Here is a 27,251-nt window from a genome sequence, read left to right on the forward strand (position 1 = left end):
GTCAACATTTAATGTTCCATGCATGTGTCCAAATATTTGATGTGACGGAATTTTTAGAAGTTCGAAGGAACCTAAACACTGCCCAAGGTAATATTAATAATAACTTTAGAAATTTCTATTTTTGGATAATGTGATGATCAATATATAACGGAGAGACTACTTTACTAACCGTACTATTTGTTACTTATCGGATGATGCAGTTTGAATTGGTTAAGTGGATCACCGGTGCAATTCAAGCAGCAAAAGAAAGAAAAAAGAAACGGGTGGATAATTAAGGTAGGTAGTACGTGGACGTGGTTGAAGATGAAGGGCGTTGGCCACGTACCCCGACAGGTGTGCAAATTCGATTGCGACTCAGGAGACAGGAGAGTGCATGTGTCACCCGTCCATCGTCATTTGCGCGCCCAATTTCCAAAATAAGTGCAGTCGTAAATATCCGTACCCAACGTTTGACTATCCGTCTTATTTAAAAATTTTATGAAAAATTTAAAAATATTTAGTCACACATAAAGTATTATTCATATTTTATCATCTAAGAGTAATAAAAATACTAATCATAAAAAAATTTCAAATAAGACGAACGGTCAAATATTGAACGTGAACAGTGTAAATGTGTACTTATTTTAGGACGGAGGGAGTAGTCTCAAGTTTTGTTTCGGATAAGGTAGCGTACTCGATCCATGATCCGTCAGCCAGTAATTGAATTGAATTGTCCTAAGCGTGGGCGGTGCACCGACCAAACCACCCCCTCTCCTGTGCATGTGCTGCTGATGCTGATCGATCGTCTCTGGAACCCATTCTTGGCATTCATGTCAATTAACGGCTTGATGATGATCGCTTTCCAAACCAAACGACATGTACATGACAACATCCGAAATTACCGCTTCATTCTGGATCAAGACGTATCTGATTTCCTTCCCTTTTTTATACTCTTATCTTCTCTTTCATTTTTCATAATATCTCTTGTTTAGATTTTTCTTATATCATACCTTTCATTCTTTAATTTTCACATCTTAAAAGAAAAGATATAGTCTACAACACAGGCCTAGGTACGTAGTTACATGTTCAGATCAGGACGCTAAGTTATCAAAATATTGATTGTCTTCCTCCCTCCGTTCCAAAATAAGTGCAGTTTTGCACTATTTACGTTCAACGTTTGACTGTTCGTTTTATTTGAAATTTTTTTATGATTAGTATTTTTATTGCTATTAGATGATAAAACATGAATAGTACTTTATGTGTGACTAAATATTTTCAAATTTTTCACAATTTTTTAAATAAGACGGACGGTCAAACGTTGGGCACAGATATTCACGGCTGCACTTATTTTGAGTTGGAGGTAGTACAATTTTATAACTTGACAATCTTATTTAAGATTTTTGATTCTACAATTCTATATGTACTTAGAGCTTGAAACTTTTAGTTCAGAATCGTGATTTTAACAACACTGAGAAAGACATTGACAATATCATAGAAGCTAGTACAAAGGTATATAGAAGAAAAACCTTTATTAACTACAAAATGTATCAGCAGTAACGTACATGTATAGTAGGCAGATCTGTTTATAGTTAGACCAACCATATACGTACGTATTTACAAACTGAATACAGACTTTGGGTGTTCCCTCGTACTAAACAAAAGAAAAAAAAACACACTCAAAAGTAAGACCATGACCGATATATCTGCAATACTAAAATGTTTATGCAGATCATGTCCCCTAATTAATCATAGCTAGCACTCCTTAATAAGCGCCAATTATTATTGTAGCTATCAAGACTTGACGGCGGCCACTGCCGGCGACGAGCGCGCCTACGCGGCGGAGGGCGCCGGGAAGTACTTGACGGCGCCGGCCTCGGCGAGCGCCGTCCGCATCGGCTGGCTGGCCTCGTCGGCGTTGTCCTCCTCCTCCTTGTAGTCGAGGCTCTCGTCGTTGTAGATGTCCCACCACCTCTTCACCAGCATCTTTATATCTTCTCTGTTCATGTTCTCCTCCTTCCCGGTGAACCTCCATGGCTTCGAACCCTGCAATCAAATCATGCCATCCATCGCTCGATCAGATAATCGATCATTCACCGATCGATTCATCGAATTATCGAGATGATCGATCATGTAATGCTTACCGCTGCACAGTAATGGACGACCTTGACCTGGTCGAGGTCGACGTTCTCCGGGTGCCTCCAGAGCATGGCGAGAACGAGGTTGTAGACGTTGGGGATGGGCTTGTACTGTTCGCGGAAGAACATGTTGAGGAAGTCCTGCTCGGCGAACGGGGTGGGCGGCGTGACGACGAGCGCGTCGAGCAGGTCCTTGGCGGTGCCGAGGCCGGGCTCGTGGACGAACATGCCGGCGTTGAAGTAGAGCGGCGGCGGGGGGCCGAGCTCGCGCTCCGGCCACGCCACCTCGTCGGGGCGCTGCTGGCAGTAGCCGATGTCGTACTGCGGCGTGTGGCTCCACGTCTTCTCGCAGAAGCAGTCCTTGACGGCGTAGAAGGCGCCCTTGTCGAGGTCGAACAGGTGGTCGATGTTGTCGAACACCTGTATGTCGGCGTCGAGGTAGACCATCCGCTCGTACTCCACGAACTCCCAGATGCGGAGCTTCGAGTAGTTGATCACGTAGTAGGCCATGGCGAACTGCGTCTGGCTCTCCGGCGGGTACACCGGCTGAATCTCCCGGACCACGCACCCCTGCTCGACCAGCTTCCGCCGGTGCTCGCCGGGGACGTCCGGGAGCACGGCGACCACCAGCGGGTACGCCGAGCGGACGCGGCGGAGCCCCTTGGCGAGCCCCACGACGCCCTTCCAGTAGTCGCCGTCGCCGGCCAGGAACGTCACGTACGCCCTCCTCTTCGCCGCCGCCAACGCCTTCTTCTCCGACGACACGTTCGGCCCCATCATCGATCGATCAACAAACAAGCTTTGCAAATGATCTAGCTAGATCGAAATTTGCAAGAGAAATGTTAATTTGCTTCAATGGATTGGTGTGCTGCAAGATTTTGATGAGGAGTTCGTAGCGGGAGGAGGAGTTTAAATAGGGAGCCTGGTCGCCTCTACCCGTGGCGGTTTTGCGGTTGAGGACGGTTATCTCGGGGGATCTGGGACGTACACGTGTCCGGCACGGGAGATCGAACGGCTGCGGTGGAAAGGACGGGCCTCGGCAGGTTGGCGCGATATTTCTTTCTGGATTTATGAAGTGGGGTCCACTGATTAAGTAAGGCTGGGTGCGATGAATATTCGGCGTCATGGTATGGCCGGTGATTACGTGAGCAAAATCGAAATGGATAAAGTGAGTAAAAAAAGGAAGAAATTATTACTGACCTGGTTGGTAAATGTAAATTAAAGGTAAGAAAGTTAAGGCGGTTGGAATGTGGTAGATAGCTCTCTCGATCGAATATTCGATCGGATGGTGTTTTTTTTTACTGCCTTTATCCGTTGCAGTTTGGAATGCAATGGGGATCCTTCCATATTTATTGATTTTTCTTTCCTTTTATTTCTGGCCAGCCTTCAAAATTTAGGCTGTTGATTTTAATCGGGGCGGGTTTACTGGGATTTGATCGGAGGCTACCTTCAATTCCTTTTTTTTTATCTCCTACATTCAATTCCTTCAATTCCTACTGCCTTAACTGAATGAAAGGAAATGAATTATCGAAAAGAAAAGAAAAAGTAACGGAAGGAGCTAGAAGCTGGAATGAGGAGCACTCAGACTATATGGTATGAACTTTGGGTATGTTCAGTAAATGGGGGTAGAAAAATAATATCACATCTTTTAAAAATAATATTAATTGCATCATAGTTATTTATTTTTCACACCTCGTTTAATTCTAGTCATTCATTCATCGTCCCTTTTCATTCTTATACATCTCATATTACCTCGTTTGCCAAACACACCATTTGTGGTTTAGAAAATCTGGTGTCCATTTATTCGGAAATCAAAAAATGGTCTAAGAGACGACGATTACGCCATTTGCATAATATATTATAATAATTCGGATGGGATAATAAAAGGGAACACGTAGTATATTAAAAAAAAAAGGGCTTGCATGTGTCGCTGGAGTAAAGAACCAACCTGAGGAAACAATATTCCGATGGTTCGCTTTATATATCCGTGAAGGGAGGCACGTGGTGAAATGGGAGGGGATTGCATGGAAAGAATATGCAAATCTCATCTTCATTTTTTTTTGGTTGGGGATAAACGTGCATGGCCGGTATCTGCAGAAGCCTCTCCTCCAGTCTTTTAATTTGTTTCTAGAGTATTTTGGCAATCTGGCTACTAGCTAGAGAGTAAAAATTAAGAAAAAGAAAAGAATCTGGAACTGCTGCTGGTTGTAGATGGGCATATCAAGGGCAGACACATGTACGTACGCGTGGGTGCAGAATTAAGAAACGATTGATCCATTCTGTTGCAACAACACACGTAGTAGATCAGCTGGTATACCTAGCTTACCCTTGTTGGGTCAAATTAAAGGTCTCAAGGATGACATATGTTGCGATCTGGTCGGTGTGTGTGTGTCATTCATATTCGGTCCTGCTATGCTAGCTGCTTCTGCTTCTTCTTCTCCTTCTCCGCTATATGCGCGTGACTCGTCGGCATGGCCGCGTGCGCGCTGTCCTGTACAATATCTACTGTCCGTAATAAATATAAATAATATGAGCCTATTTAGATCGTAGCTATAATAAATCTTATCAAGTTTCGGTAATATTGTTAAAATTTTGGCAGGATTTCTTACGTATTGACCAAATTTAGCAACAAACTAAATGTAAACATTTTTTTTAACTTTGTAAAAAAATGGTATGGTTGAAATGGTATCAAAGTGAACATGCCCTATATAATATAGCTAGATAATATAAGTTTATATAAGTTAACATGGTTTACGATAATTTAAACCGTATACATAATGATGATCCAAATGTAAAAGTAAGGTGATGTGGCTTTACGAGAGAAGAAAAAAAGGAAGGTAATTTCGATCGTAGCTTAATTAATCATCTAAGGGTTAAAAATAATTAAGATGATATAGCTTAGGGGCATCCACAATGTAGTGCAAAAGTAGTCCATAAGCAATACAATATTTTATTCAGCCACCTAGCAATATTGTGGAACTAGTCCACAGAAAAGAATAAATAATAAATGCTACCCATAAGTATATGGGATGGCCATAGAGAATAAAATATGTTATTTGTCTCTACTTTCTCTCTCTCCTAATATTATTTGCTATATATATACATTGTGAAGGTTACAATAGTTAAAGCTCATACATATATATATATATATATATATATATATATATATATATATATATATATATATATATATATATATATATATATATATATATATATATATATATATATATATATATATATATATATATATATATATATATATATATATATATATATATATATATATATATATATATATATATATATATATATATATATATATATATATATATATATATATATATATATATATATATATATATATATATATATATATATATATATATATATATATATATATATATATATATATATATATATATATATATATATATATATATATGGGTCCCATCTATATGGACTAGTTTTTCTATATACATTAGTGTTGCCCTGATGAGAGTATAAAATAAGAAAAAAAATTGGACTATAGATTAATCATATAAGGGCTTAAAAAAATTGATACGTTATGGCTTAATGAGAGAAGAAGAAAATAGCATTAACTAAGTGATGATGAACTCTGTAGGTATATAGAGTCCTATGAAAAATAGTGAAGAAATATATTCAAATATTATATGAATTATGTGGGATGATGATTTTATAGAATTATAGATAATACAACATACTTGTATGATATTTTAGAATGGTGCAAAGAAATAACAAATCCTATCATATCTTATAACCCACTAAATTCTAAAGTTCAACATGCAAGTCCTTGCATGTTAAACTTTAGATTGCATGTTGAACTTTAGAATTTAGTGGGTTATAAGATATCCTTGCATGTTGAACTTTAGGATTTAGTGGGTTATAAGATATGACAGGATTTGTCCTTACAAGGTTTGGTTCACTTCAACACCGATCCACATACTATACACATTTTGGCTGTATATATCCACACCTGAACACATTGGCTTCTGGGCATCTCAGTGGGGGTGGCTCTGAGCATGCGGGATAGGAGCTTGACTAGCATGACGAGGCAGAATCCCCAACCCTCACGCGCACAAGTGAAGGCGACATTATAGTTGCAGTTGGGACCCAGCCGCCACACGTGCACAGGTCCATGACGCGATCACTCCCGGCCGTTGGGAGCCACTCACCCGGGGGCCTTCGTCGCTGAGCTTGTCCCCGATGGCTGCCACCCTTCTCCCCTACTCATTGTCGGCTGACCTGGAGGTTGCGTTGAGATGGGAAGGAGGTGGAAGAAGATTGCCAGTTGATATGCGGGGTCTACATGGGTCCCACACTGACTCAACCGTCAAGTCACCAAAACTGGAGAGCGATACTGTCTTATAACCAAATGTGACATGGTTTTACAAGATTCTGGTATTCCGGTTCAAGGACGGGTTTAACACTCGATGACAAGATAAAGGACTGCAGGTGAACTTTTTCCGAGATGAAAAATTTCCAGCCTCATGGGCCTGTGCATATGACCCATAGGCCATAGGCAGGCCGCAGGCGGCAGCAGAGCGACTTCCCCAATCCATCATCCCGTCTCCGTCCTCGCCCGCCGCCGCCGCCGCCGCCGATCTCCATCCTGCGAGGTGGCGCCGGCTTCCGCCGCATCATCGCTCACCGTTGAGCATCCTAATCCATCCCATCCGCCCTCCTCGCCCGCCGCTTCCGCCGATCCCCATCCTAGCCATCACCATCACGCACGCCACGCCATCCGCCTCCATCCCTCGCCGCCGCCGTGCACCACCGCCGTCATCCGCCTCTTCCTCTTCTTCTTGCTCCACAAGTAATCTCATCTCCCTCGATCTCCTCTTCTCTCCATTTCTCTCCGTGTAGAGAAAGGAGGTGGAGACAGGGGTTGGGGAACACCGCCGCGTAGATAAGGCCCTTCTTCCATTCGGTATGCCTATCATTTTTCGATTTTGCGCAACACGTGATCAATTGTTCTGATTATATTTCAAATAATTAATCAAATTATCCAGCTCCGTAATAATTAGGGTTCCCCACTTTCTTCATTTTTTTGTACACTGATAATTGCTTCAGGTCAAAATTGATACAACAAGGCAAACACGCACTATCTTTGCAATACATTAATTTTAATACTACACAAGGCAAACGGCAAACTTCTTTATTTTAGTAATCGTACTACATTTCAGTGTTGTTCTTTCGATGTTCTTGAAAATCACCACAAATTTAGTTTTCTTGAATGCCAGTTTTTAGTACCGCAATCCAAATTCAGACTTTCAATATCAATCATTTGGCAATTAAAAAAAAATCACATATAGATACAAAGAGATTCATTTTACTTTGAACGCTCCCATATCATGATATGGAGCTAATCTGCTAGTCAAACACTTCTAAAAGGGATTATGACTGATTAAGGGGAAATCAAGATTCAGAGCCTTACCAAATTGTTTGGTGAATTTGTTAGTGTAGACTATGACTTCAGTAATGTGCAAGAGTAGCATTAAAGTAGAAAAGTACAACGTAGAGTTCTAACACCTGTTTAGACCGTGCTCAAATCCTTTCCTCGTTATTGTGGCATGGTGCTTATATTATAACTGATTCAATATTCTGAATAAACCTATTCCAGGTTCTATCACAGAGATGATGGCTGTGACAAATGGAGTAATCCATGCATCTTCTAGGGAACCCTTATTTTCCTTCGGTGTCATTGCTGATGTCCAGTACGCTGATATTCCAGATGGTCGCTCATTCCTTGGTGTCCCACGCTACTACCGTCATAGCATCAGCGTCCTCCAAAGGGCTGTCAGCACATGGAACAAACAACACAACATCAAGTTTTCAATCAACTTTGGTGACATCATTGATGGATATTGCCCAAAGGACAAATCGTTGTGGGCAGTGCAGAAGGTCCTTGATGAGTTTGAGAAATTTGATGGCCCAACTTACCACATGTTTGGGAACCATTGCCTCTATAACCTTCCTCGTGGCAAGCTAGTATCGTTGCTGAAGATGCCAACCGATTCTGATCGTGCATACTATGACTTCTCTCCATGTCCCGAGTACAGATTTGTTGTCCTGGACGCTTATGACTTCAGTGCACTTGGCTGGCCCCGTGACCATCCAGTGACTGCCGAAGCAATGAAGTTCCTGGAAGAAAAGAACCCAAACTCTGACAAGAACAGCCCTGACGGTCTGGTTGGCGTTGACCGGCGGTTTGTGATGTTTAATGGTGGAGTTGGTAAAGAGCAGTTGTCATGGCTCAATGATGTCCTCCAGGATGCATCAGCACGCCGGCAAAATGTCATCCTATGCAGTCATCTCCCAATGGATCCTGGCTCAGCTTCTTTTGCAGCTCTCATGTGGAACTACGATGAGGTGATGGCTATTGTTCGCCAGTACAAATGTGTTAAGGCATGCTTTGCCGGGCACGACCACAAGGGAGGTCACTCTGTGGACTCGCATGGCGTACATCACCGGACTCTTGAGGCTGCATTGGAGTGTCCTCCTGGTACTAGTGCATTCGGGCACATCGAAGTGTATCCAGACAAGTTGTTGCTTGTGGGTTCTGATAAAATGGCTGATACTGAGATGTGTTTTGAGCCCTAGAGTGAACTGTGTAGCGGAGGGAAATTCATCCAACTTCATTGTTTTGATTAATATTCAGAAACATGTGACTTCATTATACTCATTTTCTGGCAGCATAATTACATGTATGTAATAGCATGGAAACTGGAGGTGGCAGCAGCTGCTATGCTTGCCGCTTAATCTCCCCTCCTCTCTCCCAAGAGGAAAGAGGCAGCAAGATGAAAAGCAACCGAAAGGTAAATAAAGTAGGATAACTTTTTCCATGATAATATCACAAATTAGAACATGCTTGTTTCTTGAATATTGGACAAATATCAGAAAATAGAGTGTGGTAATTTTAGAAATGAATCAATCCAACGATTGCTTCTTGCCTGTTCCCTTTGTTTCACAACCACCTATGGGTATTCAATATGCTAATATTTATCTGGCATTGTTTATGTGCCATATATCTCACTGTAACTGCAAGATGCAGAGAATACTATCTTCCTGGGGTGGTACCTTAGCTTTTGCCCAGTAATTTTCACCGTTAACCATATTTTCCTGACCCTGTTTGGATTTGTAATGTTTTCAATTTTCCTTTAAGAGAATTGAAATGGTTCCTGTAGATAGTCTTTTCTGTCTCTCTACTTGTGTGAACTCTGAACCAACATTGGTCAAACTTATGCAGCCAATTTGACGATCAAGTGAAAAGCTTATCATGTCTAATATGCATATTTACACATTGATGACTACATCGCCAACCAACTGAACTACTATCAAGTATCATCTGGCACTTAAGATACAATATTGTTCACATCCTTCGATGCCATTTGATCAAGTGATCATTATCTACAAAAGAATTAATTGATCATCTGTCCAATTCTGAATTACTGATTTTCTTCTCCAGGGGTGAGAAGACCTTCTGCAGTCACGAATGCTGCTACCAAGAGATGTTCCTTTTTGTAACTTGTCAATTCAATTAGCCAGGATAATTTCCAAATGTCCGATCAACATGATCTGCCTCAAGCCCTCTTGCTTTTCTTGTTCTTGTAGAGTGATTGTTGACCAATTAGGAGCTAGTGTTCAGAGTTGAGATTAAAATCCTCATTGTGAGATGCACATCAATTCTGGTTGTCTGAAATGTTGCAGTTTTTATATGACTGTTATATCAATATAAGTAAAGCTGCCAGGATGTTCATCAGTTTGTACTGCTCCCACACAAATGCATGCTGGATACGAAAACGGACTGGCAGGTGGCAGCCCCCCTCTGTATACAGTACTACATACGAAACGGGAAAAAAGAGAGGGGGGTTTTTAAGGATAGGAGGACTGGTCCCTGACAGGCAGAGGCCTAGCCCATCTTATCAGATGGGCCGCCAACCTCCTGAATCGTCCTTCTCAATGCATTGCATACAGGCTTTGCAGTATGCAGCTCAGGAATCTCGCAAATCTTAGACTGAAGAACTAAAAACTTAGAGTAAATTTCACAAAACTACAGGTATTTTGGTCAAATTATCAGAAAACTACAGATTTAACATGATGTATCACAAAACTACAGATTTAACACTAATTTTATCACGGAACTACAGATTTAAGATAAAATATCTCAAAACTATAGATTTTAGTAACAAAGATATCACAAAACTACATGTTTAATATCAATTAATCATAAAACTTGAACATTTTCAACTCAAACATAATATTAGTGCAACGAATTTAACCCCCAAAATATGTAGTTTTGTGATAATTTTATTATTAAATATGTAGTTTTGTGATAATTAGTCTTAAACCTGTAGTTTTGTGATAAATTTGTTGCTAAATCTGTAGTTTTGTGATATATATCCTTAAATCTGTAGTTTTGTGATAATTTGGTCAAAGTATATGTAGTTTTGTGAAATTTATTCAAAAACTTAAAAAGATTTGGCCCTGTAGATACAAGAAATGAAGTAATAAAAAGGTTAGAAATGCAAGGATACTAAAAGGTCATTAGCTGACCATCGGAATCCCAACAAGCAAACCATACAGACTATTTATCTGCCGAAAGTTAACAGACCTGAATAGGCTTTGATTGAACATATGGGAATATGGTCATCAACTGCCTTGACAACGCCACATACCAGTAAACCTTCCACCAGCAAATCTTCCAAATCCACTGTCTTATACACCATTTTAGCTGCACCGACAAAGAGAAATGAATAAAAACATGCTTCAGCAATACGATGAACATGAATGCCAAACACTACAAAATAAGCATGCAGGCTGCACAAGATCTTTCAATAATTAAAGCTTAAGGTTATAACACAAACTAGCAAGTGCTAATTAGCTACCTGACATATAACTTGAGGCAAAATCATCGATTACCGCAACACCACAATGTAGTTCGGATGCTATTTCGATGACACCTTCCGGGTTGCCATTAAAAAACAGCACAACCAGTTGCTTCATGAAGTAATATACTGCTACCCGATAAAAATACGGTTGAACTGTCACCAATTGCCTTACTGCCAGCTTTTGCTGATTTCTCCAGTCCAGATTTGGTTAAAACACATAGCTGTCATCTTATGTTATATTGAATCTGCAAATGGACAAACCAGACATTATAACAATAGATAGCACCGATGAAAAAAATTTATATGTTTGTCCCCAAAGTTGCCTTTGTGGGTTTGCATGTCACAGCCTAGCGATAAGTGTTAGCTCGTGATTAAAAGTTCCAGGAACCAACATTCATAGCTATTGTAGCAATATATGGGGATAAGAAAGTTTTTTTGCCGATACATATATATAGGAGATATCAGGTCATATGTCTTCAGTTACGATCATAAATGATTTACATGAGCTATAACCACGATTATCTAGTTCCGCTAGATCTGTCCCCTGAACAATCTTGCATAGTTTCTTTTGGATCTGCTAAAGTACAAGCCTGAGAATCACAGTTAGATGTATGATGTTTACATGAGAAAAGTAGCATAGTGTCCATATTTCAGAAGGTTTAAAAGAATAGTACCTTGTCGCTTTGCTACCTTGGTGTGTGTGCCATGGTCTGGTTCAGAAGGTGCAAAGTACTGCATGCATCAAGCCGAGGTGTTCATGAAATCTGTGTTCAACCATCCACCAGCTTAGAGCCTTAGATCCATTAAGAGTAGATCGGACCTTCAAGCTTGTTGGTATGTCCATGTAGGCAACACAAGCAAGAAAGCATCTAGAAGCTCAAGTTTTCGAAAAACTTAGTTGTTCTTCAACTTAAGCACACTTATCAGCCTTTCAGAAACATCTCTATCGAGAATGATACCATTCTCCATCATATACTCCCATATCTCATAAGCCAACGTAGCTTTCCCTTCATCCAGAAGACCACTGATTATATACCTAAATGTCAAGTTATCTGGTTCTACCCCTTTTGTCCTCATTTCCTTAAAAAGGTCAAGGGCCTCAACGGCTCTTGAGCTTTTTCCAAGCCAGTATATTAGTGTGTTAAAAGTAACTGTATCTGGTGATACTTCTTTCTGAGTCATCTGCCAAAATATTTTCTGTGCATGTTTGAAATGACCAACCTTACATAAATTATGCAGCATAATATTGTACACATTTACATTAGGAACAATTTTGGTGTTTAGCATCTGGTCAAAAAGCTCTTCGGCTAGATTTGAGTATCCTATGCCAAAAAGACCATTAATCAGAATCCCATAAGTCACAGCATCAGCTTGAATTCCCTTGTAACCCATTTCCTTGAATAGGTTCAGTGCAGAATTTACCTTTTTTGCCCTGCAAAATGCATCGATGAGTATGTTGCAGGATACAATATCGCAGAACCCACCAACTTCCATATGATCAGAAACGAAAGCAAATGCTTTGTCCAGTTGATGAGCTTTGCATAGCCCTTTTAACAGTATATTATAGCTGTACCTGTCAGGATTCACCCCACTCATTTCCATCTTTCTGATCAAATTTTCAGCTTTATCTGTCATACCTATACTACAGTAATGGTTTAGAAGGATATTGTACGTCACAACATCTGGTTCACAACCATTTCTCTGCATGAAGGACACAGTTTTGTAGGCTTTCTCTATGCTGCCAGCTCTCCAGAAACCACTTATTAGGGCATTATAAATCGAAACATTAAGTTGGATATCCAGAGTTAGCATCCTTGATGCTAATTCAAAAGCCTCATCAACCTTTTGATTCTTGCACAAACCAAATATCAATGCACCACAAGCTACAACATCAGGTTTAAGTCCCCTCCTCACCATTTCTTCCCAGAGCCCAACTGCTTCTGAGAACCTCCTGTGATCGCATAAACAGCTAACAACTGTTGTGTAGGTGACGACATCTGGGCCGGTTCCTTTCATGGTCATCTTCTCTACCATTTGCAAAGCATCATATAACCTATTGTGACCACACAAATAGTGAACGTATATGTTACATGCCCAAAAATCTGGGAAGCACCCAAATTTATCCATGTCAGTCAGAAGCTCCTCTACAAGCTCAATCCTGTTTGATTGACACAATGCAGTAATCCACCTTGAGTAAGTGAATGGAGTTAAACAAAATCCTTTTGCAAGTGCCATGTTGTAATACTTCTCGACCAAATCAAAGCAACAGTTCTTAATCATAACACCTATGAACCTGTTGTAATCGACACCGAACTCACGACAACCTGATGTGACCATCTCATCAAATGTTTCTATGACGGAATCAAACTTGCCAGCTCGGGCATAGCCAGCCAAAAGTACCCGATAGAGAGAGCGATGAAATGCTACCCCCTGGCTCCTTACTCTTCCCAGGAACTCCGAAAGCAGGGCGAAATTGTCATCTACAAACAGCAAGCTTATGATGTACGCTATGGCAAAATTGTTATGATAAAATCCAGGGCGTGACTCTGCCCACCAGTAAAACCGAACTGCCATCCCCGAGTCCAACAAGCCACGGAGCACCTTGTTGACGACGAAAGGATCCAGCTCGACATGGAGGCCCTCCAGCTCCAGCTCAACCGACTCTGACCACCTCCCACACTCCAGCGCTCGCCCAATAATAACGCAACTGGTCTCTGTGCGAACTGGCCGGAAAAGCTCAGACAACCGGCAGTGAGCCCCTGGATTGGCATTGTCGACGCCGGTGCTGAACCTCGCTACCTGCCTCGATGAAACGATCCAGGAAACGGTGTGGAGCACGCAGAGCCTGGTAATGAGAGACGACGACCCAGATGGTCGTGTGGCCAAGAACATAACAGATTGACCTCCTCAGGGGAGTTGTGTCGAACACCTTGCCGGCAGTCAGGCGCTGGCTGCGGGCCAAGGCAGACGAGCTGACTGGACGCGACCACGCCGGTTGTTTCGCTGGGCGGAGCTGAAGACGAGGAGGATGCAGGTGGAGAAGGTACCGGATTGAAGCGGCAGGCGAGGTAGGATGCGAGGCGCAGGTGGTGGGAGCGCGCGGATCGGAGCAGAGGGAGGAGAAGCGAGGAGCTAGGTTAGATAGAGGATGGCGCGACCGAGCGGCAAGCGCATGGGGAGGAATGGGGCGGGGGGGATGGTGCGGAAGACGGATGGGGATCGAGCGGGAGGTCAGCCGGCGGCGAGACGGCGGCGGCGGCGGCTGGCGACGAGACGACGAGGGGGGGGGGGTGAGATGGCAAGGCAACGGCTCCACCTTCGAGATGGGCTGTGCTGTACTGGGCGTTATCTAGGAGGAAGCCCATGAGAGAAACTACGGCCCATATGGATGGATCATAGTGGGCCACATGTTGACGGCCCATATAGATCAAAGCAGCCGCAGAAAAGCCCAATGTACGCCGAGGAGCCGGTGGTCGCACCCATCTATCCATGGCTCGCGACCACCGTGGATGGATATATGGATGGTCTCAATCGGGAATAATTAGGGTCGTTTGCTAATTACACCCTTAATTAACTAATTGGGATTTCCCTTAATTATTCTTTTGGGCTACAAGCCTACAATACAATACATAATACTACCACCAGCCAATCGCCCAATCAGTACGAATTACTGTTTTTTTGTTCTTTTCAAGATGAAAACAACAAGTGTAGGGAGTTCGGAGACAGGATTTTTTTTTTCTAAACAAGGCTTAATGGGATCTCGAAAATTAAATCGAAGAGGGAAAAGGAGGGAGAGGGACGAAATTTTACTCTACCGATCCAAATGATCGGGGTTTGTCTTTTTTTTTTAAACGAGATTTAGGGGTTCGGCGATGAAATATCCGACCCCTTCTACGGCCGAAATTTCTTGTTTTTTAGAACGATGCATGCACAGCACAGTGCGGCGCGCGCGCATGAGCTTTTGAACGATTCATGCATGCACGCACATACGCTCACTGGTCTAGGGAAAAAAAGAAGCAGCTCACATCAGATGAGAATCCAGAGAATCTTAGCTACTCTAGAGATTAAAAAGAACAGCAATATACAACTAATATCCTTTTTTTAAAGGAATTACTAAATATCCTTGAAGATTATCATGGATATGCATGCACAGCGCATGATGATTCAGAAAGAAAAATGAAATAAAATCAGAAAGGAAACAAAGCTAGGCAGTCAGGATTCGCGCGTTGTTGTTGGGTGAAGCAGAGACAGCAGCAAAGCGCGACGACACACGTTTGTCTAATCCGATTCCTTTGCCCATTACTACTAGAGTATTTCATTATACTAGTGCTGCTGAATCTAGACAAAGTATACTAGTGGTAGTACATCTATCAGTGATTCAGTAGTAGTAATGCAGTTTCACTTTTACCCCCCGGGATAACTAGCAACGTTAGTTTACCAACGAAGATCATGCTATACTCTCTCTCTCTCTCTTTTTCTTTTTTTGGTTACAAATCCTGCATGTTGAAACAGTCATACAGAAGATCATTACAATACTGTATAATTAAGAAGAGAAGATCCAAGATTGAATTTGACTAATAGTAGGAAGAGGAACCGGCAACGATTGCGGCATGCATACAGCTTCTAGACAAATTAAGTGGCTTCTCTGAATCTATGATGATCATGTTCATCCTTGTCCATCTGCTTGCTTGGGTGGTCACTGGTCAGACAAGCTAATTTGCTGCCTTTTAGTATTACGACTAATCAAAAAGCTACTACAGCAGCCTGCCTACTCACGCATTTTGCACCTGATGTTCCATTCCACGATCGATCTCTTATACTAAGTTGTTGGTTTTGATTAATTGTCAGCTCTCTCATCTTCTTGTGATCTTGTCTCACTGTCGGACTTGACCACAACAACAATACAATTATAGCGATCGATCGAGATGTGACCCCTTATTTTGGTCAGAGCATCTCCTGTTTCGTTCTTCGATATATTCCTGTCTCCTAATTTCTTGTTCTTCTCCAACCCACTAACACTACGACTTAAAGATTCATTTGCATCATGTCTAGTGTGTTTTACTGGTCTTGGAGTGGCACTAATTGGGTTCGTTTACTGCCAGTTGTTGTGGATGGACTGAAGATTTTATTACTTCTAGGGCATCAAACTTTCTTCTCCGAGTCAAAGCTAATTCTATCTATCCTCGTTGAGATCTGTTCAAATTAAGTGGAATGTTCTATATATGCATCTTAAAGACTTGTGTCAACGCATGGTCTCAATTCTCTTAAACTTTATTACCACTGTTAAAACTTGGAAAAATCATCCAAGGAAACCCTAAATTACTACTACTGCTACTAATGTCAGGGTTATTGCTCGGTCACTACGGCTGTCAGTCTGAATTCTGCATACTACTACACTTGTTGAGCTAACTACCCCTCCACTGATTATGCTGCTAAATCATCTCAAAGTCAATCAATTTCTTCTAGAAGATGATGCTCCTTGTAATACGTCCTTGTCTGCAAGGACCTCGCATTGAAACTAGCAACCCCCTGCAACAACTCATTTCTTGGCATACCAAATAAACAAACACATCCTGAAACGAACTCATTTCAGTGTCGTTTTTATGCCATCACTCACCTAACCTAGCTCGCACATCAAACGAGGACTGCAAAGTCAAGGCCCTGTCCTGAATTGCTGTACTAAATTCAAGAAAGCGCCAAGCAAACCATTTCTCAGCCATATACAAGTCTCATATATCATGCAACCAGCAGCATTATTTGTCTTTGTGAAAATGAAAAAAAGGGAAAAAGGTCCTGGCTTGCATCATCATCACTTAAATTTTGACTCGAGAAAGGAAGTTTGAATATTGCAATAGCTTTGCAATTTGCATTCGACTGCACTGCACTTTGTTGGCTGCCTTCTTTTTTCTCTGAATTCAGTTTTGTCATCAGTGATCAGCTAGCCTAGTCACCAAATCGAGTGTTTGCGTCGGAGTGGTGCTTGTGGCCTAGTATTTAACTGTACGCTGGACATGACCCTTATCTACGCATTTGAACATTGAAGGGTCTAAAGATTTTTTAAAGCAATTTCAGTCAAAGACGCTTCAACTTGGAAGCAGACCAGTGTTACTAAAATTCCATCGCCCATCATTTCCATGCCGCGGTAATGGCGCTACTCAGATATTTGGAGGAGCAAGTTGTTACCTCATTGCCATTGAAATTTTGTGTCTGATTAACAATTAATCAAACTGCAACTAACTTGACTAGTGTCTTCATCTGCTGACCAATACAGTACAAACTTGGTTCCTGCTGGGATGATACATTTCACTTGTAGTATTTCAGTGAAACCATCAATTGTAACCCTGAAACTGCTGCTTTTTTCAGATAGAAAACAGTATTGGTCAGCACCTGAAGCACTAAGCTGCTTAAGGTTTACAAACATTGACAACCAAAAAAAAAAAAAGCTGCTGCTTTTTTCAGATAGAAAACAGTAACCCTGATTTGTTACTTTCTTCTATTCTCAATCTGAAGTTGAATTTGAACTTGCATATTTGTGTAATGATATATATTTCATATCAGTTTATGTTGTTAATTTTTTTCAATTTTTTTATAACTAATTAGGTTACATGCAAGAAACGAGTGGATATCCTCTCGAGGGATGAAAATACTTTCCCCAATCTGAACCATATTGGTTCCCATCTTGGACAGGCTTAAGGATTGTGCCACTTGTTATTCAGAGGAGAACTGAATCCCCGTTTGTAATGACCAAGGATGGCGTGGAAACCACTAAGATCTAATGATAGGTAATAGAGTAGCATGCTTGAAAAACTACTGCTACATGCTACTGGTTGTTGGTGCCCTATCAACTTCAGAACCATCATTGGTGGCCACACTCTCTTATCCCCTTCTAACTTTGCTGTGCTTCCTGTAATCACCAATCGTGCAGACAGGACGATGGTGAAATTCCACACGAAGATAAATTTAGTAGTAGCTTTCACCACTAAGCAACAGAACGGTGGTATACATATATTTGCATAAGTACTTTTCACCTGGGTGAACTGAACAATCAACACCATGGTTACGCTTCTTTTTGTCGTCATTTCACTTGGAAAAGCACAGTAATCGGACAGTTGGATATTTTCAGGAGATGCTAAATTTTGGAATGATGCACCAATTGGCAAATAGTGCGAGTAAAGATCACCAACCACTGTAAGTGCGCTGATTCAATATTAATTTCTTTCTCACAGAAAATGTTAACTGAGTAAGAAATATGCATGCAACTGTCTGTCATCAGTGAAGGCTAGAAAGATGCGAAAATGCAACCTTGTTCATTTGTGACTTGGTGATAATGTAAACTAGGGAGTTCACCAAAGAATTAGTTGCTTTAACTTTCAGTTCATTATGCAACAAATGGCATGCGTATGATTTATTTAGTTATATACTTGACAGTAGCAGCTGGTTTTAGTAGTACTTGTTAAGTTTCGCCGCAATTAGCATGGCTTTTCAGACAGTACAAGCTACTATAATAATCGGCCCAGGTTGATGCTTGCCAGGTAATGCATAAACTTTATGTCAAAGGAGATTAATTAGCATATGCTTTTAATTTAACAGAATATGGAATCACAATCATAGTCCTAAGTTCTTCATTTCTTGCAACAAGAGTCACTAAGATGCTTAGATCCAAAGTTGGGTTGATATTTTTCAGTCACATGTCGCAAAACTTTTGTTTATGTAAATCCTAACCTTGTAAAAGCGGCATGGAAACTCTAGAACAATGGTGGCGGTGAAGTGAAAAGGAGGAACAGGAAGTTGCCTGCAAAATTTTGTAAAGCTAGCATGACAATGACAAAGTAGGAGCAGAAAAGGCAAGAACCAAATTCCTATTCTCTGCAGTTCCAGGCTTCCATTCTATTCCAGTCTTTTTAGCTGAGTTGCTGTACTTTTATGATTCTAAGCTAGCACACTACTGCACAAAGAATAGGACATATTCAGTTCTGTTTTTTTTCGGAGAGACCAAACAAGACTCTACTTCGGCTCTGCATCACCCAAGCATGTAACTTTAGAGCGTGGAAGCTGCTGGTAGGTTTCATCAAAGTTATAGTAGAATAATTTTCATCTTGTTTCCAACAAATGCCATGTTCCTGAACGTTCCTTTCACTTCAACGATCGAAGTAGTAATATAAGCAATCAAATTGGGATCAATCAAGAGCAAAGTCTTCTTTACTTTCACTCAAAACGAAACAAGAATATAGCAAAGATAAGAAAGGAAAGAATGGAACGGAGGAAGGATGGCAACTTTATCTCTATTATATACTACTAGGTACTAAACGAGTATCATATAGATGTAGGCACAGCAGAACACAATGTCATGGTTACTTGGTTAGTGCTAATCACGTCTGAACATGTTTGCTGCTGCTTTAAGGGACATATTCTTAGGCTTGTCCTGAAACTCGGGACAAGTTCCTTTCATCAACAAGTTTTTGTTAAGCTCCCCTCGTGTATCAGACGCTGTCCCCTCTGAATCCATATTAGTGTCCAAAAAGGGTTCAGATCTTCTATTGCTAAAAATACATCTGTTTTTTTTTTGTTTGTTAAGGAATAGTTGCACTGTCCTTGTTGCTCGCTGCATGTTCTTCAAATATTTCCCTGTCTAAATTACTCCAAATGGTTGAACAAAAACTAGATAAGTTTGCAAAAGATCAACACAACTCATCTCAAGACAGCCTTTTGCTAATCTTGATCCATCAAGTAGTCCAGCCTCCAGAATTGGAACACATAAAAGCGGCGCCGGAGTTCATCTGAAACAAGTTACCTAGCCCTGTCTCGCAGCCATCTTTTTCATTCTTTTTTGTTCTTCTTTTCTTGAATGAAACTGAGTTGAACCCTTTGGAGCCTACAAACACTGACCCACAAGCTAGTATTGCAAGTGCTCCAACGATCAAACACTGAAAAAACAAAAGAGAGTTGAGGAGCTTGCTTTGCACAAGCAAAACCCGCTTTCCCACTCGCTAATCTCGTGATGTGTCCCCCACTTCTCATCAGACAATGTACTACTAGAATACAAAATTAGTACGCATTGCAGCGGCAACAAAAAGTTCATGATAGTACGAGCACTTGCAGATCGATTAGTTAATCTATCAGTTTACCTGCTCATCGCCGACGTGATCTTGCAGATCGTGGCTTAGCACGTACGCGGATTTAGACAACGTGCTGCATGCATAATCTGAAAAGAAAATAAAGGAGGAACCCTATTCACTATCCTAACCCTGAAGGACATGCACTTTCGTGTCTAATCTTTGTCATCTTGTCAGTGGAACAAGAGCTGGCAGTACCCTTTGATTAATCACGTTGATTAGCTCTGACCCCATCTTAATTACTTAACTAGCATAGCGACCCGCACAGATTGTGCGGCTAGCATCATTATATTTTCTTTTATATAATAGCATATATGTTTTCTCATTATATTATTAAAATATATTACAATGACAACATAATTTTAAATTTTACAATAACTTTACGAAACTACTAATGTGTAATATTCATATTGTATTTTATATATGTGTTAGTTATTAATTATTTTTAATATCAAATTTTAGTTATTTGTAAATTATATATATTCCTATATGGACTCTAGACTCGTCTTTTAATATTTCTTTTTTTAATTCTGATTTTTTTATTATTTCTAATTGTATTTATATGTGGACTCTAAAGTCATCTTTCAATATTCTTTAATTTTTAATTTCAAATTTCAGTTACTTCTAAATTGTATTCCTATATTGACTTTAAACTCTTCTTCCCATGTTTTTCTTAATTTCGAATTTTAGTTATTTGTAAATTGTATTTTTATACGGACTCTAAACTCTACTTTTAATTTTATTATGTTTATTCTAAATTTTAATTAGTTTTAAATTCCTATATGGACTCTATACTCTACTTCTAATATTCCTTTTTTTAATTCCGAATTTCTTTTTTTCTTAATTGTATTTCTATATGGACTCTATACTCTATTTCTAATATTCCTTTTTTTTAATTCCGAATTTCTATTATTTCCTAATTGTATTTCTATATGCACTCTATACTCTACTTCTAATATTCCTTATTTTTAATTTTGAATTTCAGTCATTTCCTAATTGTATTTCTATATGGACTCTAGTCTCCTCTTCTAATATTCCTTATTTGTTAATTTCGAATTTCAACTATTTCTAAATTGTATTTGTAGATAGACTCTAGTCTCCTCTTCTAATATTCCTTATATTTTAATTCCGAATTTTAGCTATTTCTAAATTGTATTTCTATATGGACTCTAGTCTCTTTCTAAATTGTATTTCTATATGGACTCTATTTTTTCTTTTTCTTCGATTAATGTGAGAATTTCTAGGCCATGAGAGCGAACGTGAAGGCTCCTTTTTCTATTCCTTTAATAATATAATAGATTAGGAGTCGTGAACATTGTGCTAATACCAATTGAGTACATGCTTGTGTTAATTGCTTCACGGTTGGTTGAGCCTGGATTTTTATTTTTCGGTGATGAGCACTTAGTAGCAGCTATTAGTTGTAGATATAGCAATTACCAAAAGTAGATGGGTTTTCGTTCCTACAAAGAATGTTCGCTCACTCAAATAATCATAATTATTTTAAGATAGATCAATATGATTTATATTGTTTTATAAATATATAAGTTTAAATGACTTATGCACTTTTTTTAAAAAAAGAAACAAAAATTGAATGCCCGTGTTATAGTTTAATTTGTTCTTTTGTTATAATGTGCAGAAGTCAAATTTGAATTTGTATATTTGTAGAAGTAATAAATCACATATTAATTTATCTTATCAATTTTTAAAAGATATTAATAATTATTTGGGTGACATAATATAAACAAGGGAATGTCTCGAAAAAAACAATAATTTCCCTATAGAAAAACATGTCTTACCATACTGCATGTCTGCATACTGAACACTATTTTATCATTTTTTCGTCGGGTCGACAAAGAACGCCGACCGTAATATATTAAGAAAATAGAGAATGTACAGGGATGGCGAGGCTTCACAGCCACCGCCTATTTACAAGATGCTACACCACAAACACTATTTTATCTGAGATTCTCATCCCCAACCTCGAAAATGCAAGCGTATCTGCATATATGGACACATATGGATTGAACAGTACAGTGGTCTGCATATATGAGTCAACTCGAATACACGTATGGTAATCCATAGAATAATTCCCATTTAAAAACCCACGAATTCAGAGAATAGTTTGACCTTTGCTAGCAAGCAAACAGATTTGCATATGCATGAACAGGAACATGTCTATTAATCTGGCTACCTAGCTTTGGCATTTGGCAATGGAAAAGAAAAACAATAATGTCAGGGACAATCTGGCAATGGATGGACGAGACCACGGCACTTGATCGATTGTATCCAATACCAGGGACTGATCATCCAGGTCAGTGTGTGTGTGATTAAGCAGCTGCAATTCTAAATGACAGCACTTTGCTTGGACTTGATAGAGATCCCTGTGACAGATCAGAGGAGACCAGAGTCTGCGAGTTTGACAAAATTGGGCACCCTAGCTGAAAAACAATTCAATCCAAATGCTCAAATTTCAACGCGCGGTGTGGAACCTGACCATACCCTGCTGTACTGTATTTGTATTTGTGATTGTTTTTGGTTTTAGAATGATCAAGTTGGTAATTTAGTTAGCAGAAATTGGGTTGCAAAAGATTCTGATATTAGCTCAAGCAGTTGACTGATTGCTCATAATTGAGTGACAAAATGTGTACTAGTTGTATATTGTATTATAGTACCAGTTATTTTCAGTAGCATGTTGACAAACTTGGCTAGATGGTGTGGGTGTGTTCATTTCAAGTTTCAACTCTGAACAGCACATAAATCTGATAAATCTAAGCTAAAATGACAGCCACAATTAATCCGGCCTTGTCACCATCAAAAAGCCTAATTAAATTAAGGCTAAGAAAGAAATCTATGTCCTGATCATGCAAAAAGAAAAGAACTAAATTATATTGTGCTATGATTCAGAAAAGTCTGAATTTTTTTCACTGAAGTAGTACAAATCAATATCGATGTGAAACTAATGAAAGTACAGTGAAGTTGGCATATGTGAGACAGGCAAACTGGATACAGAGACAGACAAAACAGAGAGAGAGAGAGAGAGAGAGATTTGGGAAGGAAGTAAGGAGATAAGTCAGAGGAGGCGTCAAAGTTGACGTGTGTGGGTGGATTAGCATCGTTAATGTGGTGTTGTAATTCCAAAAGATAAACTAATCACGCATGGCATCCATGGCCAGCTCCGTCGCTTTAGGCTTTTGGAATCGATCAGAGCACAGCAGCTATCTCATCGATTAAGCTAATTAAGCTGCTTGATTGTTAGTAATTTTCTTCCAAGTCCACACATGCCATTATCATCCTCTCCTCTCCTCTATATATAAGGCCAAAGCCCGACCCGAGCTCTCCCGCCATTTTCCTCAAACGATATAGCTAGCTCTACTACACACTTGCTCTGCCCGATGATGATGGCGCGAGAGGTGAGCAGCGAGGAGGAGGCTGGCGGCGGCGACGAGCTCCGGCGAGGGCCGTGGACGGTGGAGGAGGACCTGCTCCTCGTCAACTACATCGCCGCCCATGGCGAGGGCCGCTGGAACGCGCTCGCGCGCTGCGCCGGTAAGCAGAGCAATTCTTCCTTCTTCTCCGATGGATCGATGGATGGATAGATGAATTGAGTTGGATGGTGCATGCAGGGCTGAAGCGGACGGGGAAGAGCTGCCGGCTGCGGTGGCTGAACTACCTGAGGCCGGACGTGAGGAGGGGGAACATGACGGCGGAGGAGCAGCTGCTGATACTGGAGCTCCATGGGCGGTGGGGGAATCGGTGGAGCAAGATCGCGCAGCATCTCCCCGGCCGCACCGACAACGAGATCAAGAACTACTGGCGCACCCGCGTCCAGAAGCACGCCAAGCACCTCAACTGCGACGTCAACTCCCAGCAGTTCAAGGACCTCATGCGCTACCTCTGGATGCCCCGCCTCCTCGAACGCATCCACCGCTCCTCCCAATCCCAATCCCACGACGCCGACGACGCCGACCTCTCCGTCTCCGCCGCCACCAGCTGCATCACCTCCGACCTCGTCGTCGACGCGCATCACCCGCCGCTCGCCATGGCCGACAGCAACGACTCTGCAGCCATGTGGCAGCAACATCAAGCACCACAGATGAGCGTCGCCGGCGCGCCGCCGCCGACGACGACGATGGCCCAACATGTAGTACTGCCGACCGCGGCGGCGTCGTGCCACCAGATGCAGGATCAGTTCGTCTGCGCGCGCGCGGCGGAGACGACGACGTGCTGCTGGTCCGAGTCGGAGTCGCTGCCGGGTCTCGCGGGGCTGTACTACGACGACGCGGCGGCGGCGCTGCCGGAGTTTGACGTGGAGACCATGGCCATGTGGGGCCCTGAGGACGACCCATGGTACACGCAAATGCTTGGCTTGTGAAAACCGTTGACCAAATATGATGCCTTCCTACCTACACCTACACATTTGTGTGGATTAAAGAAGAAGGAGATGCTTATTATTTGGAGGTTAATTTGATTTGATTTAACCCCCAATAATCTCGTCTCCAGTTCTTACCACATATATCGTCAATTCTCAAGTACAGTACATTAGCTACACTTTAGTACAGTAGTAGTATTTTGGAACATGCATGGAGTAATTACTTAAGCTACACTTGGTAGTTTTCCTCCTCCATGATCATCAAGTAAAAGCATGCATGCATGATCATGGATGGAGATAAACTACAGTGCTAATTAAATTAGTCTGGATGTACGGTTAATCGATCGCTTGGTTTTTACTATACTGCCTGAATTACTCCATTCTTAATTTCTCGGGACGGATGAAACGGATTGGTTTAATTTGTTTGTAATAATGTATATCAAGCTAGCTAGCTAGCTTAATTTGGTGATGATCTGGATACCACAATAAGACTTTTGGAACTCCTTGTGATATGATGGTGAGGTGTGGGACTGATTAAGAAATCTGTATCTATGCATATGTGTATAAGCAAACTCATGGATCGGTCACTTTCTTGTCTGATCAAGATCCAGATAATTCTATCTCGGCTTTCGTTATTACGTGTTTTTCAAACTGATAAATATATGGTTGGTTTGGTTTGTGACCTAAATAGGCCTTACCAAATTTTGTTGGTGTCAAATTTTAGCAAGTTTTGGCATGACTAATTTTGGTAAGGCAAAGTTGTGTTTGGATTGAAGCCAAAATAGTCTAAGTTCACTATTAAAATGGCCTATTTTCTTAGGCATGTCAAAATTTGGCTTCAAACCAAATAGACACTAAACACTATTGAAATTGACAAATATTGGTAAGCCTAATTTAGGCCTCAAACCAACCAGCCCATAGTGTCTTTTGTATAAAAGTTTTCTATGTAAAAATTACTCTAAAATATTAGACAAATTAAAATTTTGAACTTGTAATAATTACAACTTAATTAATTAAGTAATAATTGTTTTCACCATGTCTTAACTTTATTTTTATCTTTAGCAGAAAAGAAACACCTCATCAATCACCAACAATTCCTTCATTACTGTACAAACGACCAGCCAATATAATATTAGTCCATTAATCAGTAGTGATATTTGCAAACTTGTTTGTCCTGGTGACGGTGCCGATTGTGACACATATCTCTCAGAGTTGTTAATTTGCAATTATAAAATACAACTGACTTCTAAGTATTCGAACATTATATTAGTTTTGTTTTTCGTTTTAAACAAAGACTGCATTAATTAAGCACGCGTACGTTTGTGATGCTACACTTTTCTCAGAGGCTAATTGCATCAACCTCATCTAGCTAGCTTTAGCACTTGGTAACAAGCAGTGTCAAGTGATGTAATTGCAGATGAGAGATCAGCAGGGAGCAGCACTAAGAACCAACAGGAAAGGGCACGTTATGATTAGCAACAGGGAAGAAATGTTAGCTAGTGGGGTTAACTGTGCAAGCTAGCTAGCATGGGTCGCTTTTAGCTAGCTAGTTAGCATGGGAAAAGGGACAAAAAAAGGATGCATTATTACCTGCATATATTGCTGCTTCTTACAAAATTAATGCTTTTGGTTAATTTCTCTGTCAGCTAGCTTAGCTGGGGAATCAGAACATTTTAATGAGGATGATATTTCCGAATCAGAATTAAAAATGAGATTAATTTGTACGTTATGGGAGTAATATTCCAGCTGAAAGCTAATTAAGCAAGTAATACTACTAGTTGCTAGTGCTGGACGAACCGATCGATCCATGAGATTCAGGCGTCACCTGAGGAAAGAGAGAGAGATATATATATGAAAAAGTAGTTGCTAGCTTGCCGCCACACATGGATCATCGAATTAATTCGTGCGATTAGAATCATTCCGTTCATTCCCTCGCGGTTTGCGTGGCTAGATAGCTGGGCCCAAATTAATCGATCGACAATATGATCAGCTAGCTAGTTTGCTCCGGCCAATAACAGTAAGTAATGATTATATCGGCGGTCGGCGGCGGCGCCAATTCAAGCAAGCTTGTTCCTTTTCAGATCATCGACGCAGCATGGTCCAATTATATTAGATGCTGTTAATTTACAGCAGCTGCGACACTGATCGATGGCGAAGCGCATTAGCCGACTATACGTACATAAGTAATAGTGTACGTCTCCAAATTAATCATCTTCTGTTCTGATATACTCCTTCCTTCCCTAAATTTTAACGCCGTTGACTTTTTAAAATATATTTAACCGTTCGTCTTATTAAAAAAAATTTGTGAAATGTGTAAAACTATATGTATACGAAAAAGTATATTTAACAATAAATTAAATGATAGAAAAAGAATTAATAATTACTTAAATTTTTTGAATAAGACGAACGGTCAAACTTTTTTAAAAAGTCAACGGCGTCAAATATTTTAAGATTGAGGGAGTATATAGTTTTTAGCCTCCTAAGGAGGGTGGCTAATATAATTAGTCCATCTACAGTTAATTAAGTCATTTTAAAAATACTCTTTAATATATTAGAAGAAAACATAATTTTAGTTAGACAGCACAAACAACCAAAAGACTATTACCGGGGCAAGGAAAAAGCAACAAAAGAAACCCACAAAAGTTGCTAAGGGGAATCTAAAAGCTAAAAACTGCTCTTATAGGCTATGGGTGGCGGTTGTGCCCCACTAAATCCCAAAAGCCACATCACTCGCAGTTGACTA

At 40.5% G+C, this 27,251-nt stretch overlaps 4 protein-coding genes across 6 annotated transcripts; 2 read left to right on the top strand and 2 right to left on the bottom strand.

Annotated features, from left to right (window-relative positions):
* Nucleotides 1-1,491: 1,491 nt before the first annotated feature.
* On the bottom strand, nucleotides 1,492-2,999 carry LOC4344351 (galactinol synthase 2). Its single transcript, XM_015789894.3, has 2 exons — nucleotides 2,121-2,999; nucleotides 1,492-2,022 (listed from the first exon to the last, which is right to left on the bottom strand). Exons 1-2 carry the CDS (start codon nucleotides 2,892-2,894, stop codon nucleotides 1,810-1,812), a joined length of 987 nt encoding a protein of 328 aa, XP_015645380.1. The 5' UTR covers nucleotides 2,895-2,999; the 3' UTR covers nucleotides 1,492-1,809.
* Nucleotides 3,000-6,670: 3,671 nt separating this feature from the next.
* On the top strand, nucleotides 6,671-9,893 carry LOC4344352 (manganese-dependent ADP-ribose/CDP-alcohol diphosphatase-like). Of its 2 annotated transcripts, NR_186601.1 has the most exons (3): nucleotides 6,671-7,065; nucleotides 7,759-8,953; nucleotides 9,385-9,893. NR_186601.1 is itself a non-coding variant. In NM_001422867.1 (2 exons), exon 2 carries the CDS (start codon nucleotides 7,773-7,775, stop codon nucleotides 8,736-8,738), a length of 966 nt encoding a protein of 321 aa, NP_001409796.1. In that variant the 5' UTR covers nucleotides 6,671-7,065; nucleotides 7,759-7,772; the 3' UTR covers nucleotides 8,739-9,056. The 2 variants fall into 2 exon arrangements, 1 of the variants encoding a protein (NP_001409796.1); NM_001422867.1 differs by lacking the exon at nucleotides 9,385-9,893 and having other exon boundaries at nucleotides 7,759-9,056.
* On the bottom strand, nucleotides 9,389-14,333 carry LOC4344353 (pentatricopeptide repeat-containing protein At1g13040, mitochondrial). Of its 2 annotated transcripts, none has more exons than XM_015792095.3 (4): nucleotides 11,701-14,333; nucleotides 11,024-11,271; nucleotides 10,750-10,869; nucleotides 9,389-9,831 (listed from the first exon to the last, which is right to left on the bottom strand). In XM_015792095.3, exon 1 carries the CDS (start codon nucleotides 13,916-13,918, stop codon nucleotides 11,921-11,923), a length of 1,998 nt encoding a protein of 665 aa, XP_015647581.1. In that variant the 5' UTR covers nucleotides 13,919-14,333; the 3' UTR covers nucleotides 9,389-9,831; nucleotides 10,750-10,869; nucleotides 11,024-11,271; nucleotides 11,701-11,920. The 2 variants fall into 2 exon arrangements, with proteins under 2 accessions (XP_015647581.1, XP_015647582.1); XM_015792096.3 differs by lacking the exon at nucleotides 9,389-9,831 and adding an exon at nucleotides 10,579-10,622 and having other exon boundaries at nucleotides 11,701-14,272.
* A 9,146-nt stretch (nucleotides 14,334-23,479) lies between these two features.
* LOC4344354 (myb-related protein 340) lies at nucleotides 23,480-25,020 on the top strand. The gene is made up of 2 exons (XM_015789780.3): nucleotides 23,480-23,685; nucleotides 23,763-25,020. The coding sequence occupies exons 1-2, from the start codon at nucleotides 23,532-23,534 to the stop codon at nucleotides 24,509-24,511; spliced, it is 903 nt and encodes a 300-aa protein (XP_015645266.1). The 5' UTR covers nucleotides 23,480-23,531; the 3' UTR covers nucleotides 24,512-25,020.
* The last annotated feature ends 2,231 nt before the right edge of the window (nucleotides 25,021-27,251 follow it).

Source organism: Oryza sativa, chromosome 7 (genome assembly GCF_034140825.1).
Source record: "Oryza sativa Japonica Group chromosome 7, ASM3414082v1".
Classification (NCBI taxonomy): domain Eukaryota; kingdom Viridiplantae; phylum Streptophyta; class Magnoliopsida; order Poales; family Poaceae; genus Oryza; species Oryza sativa.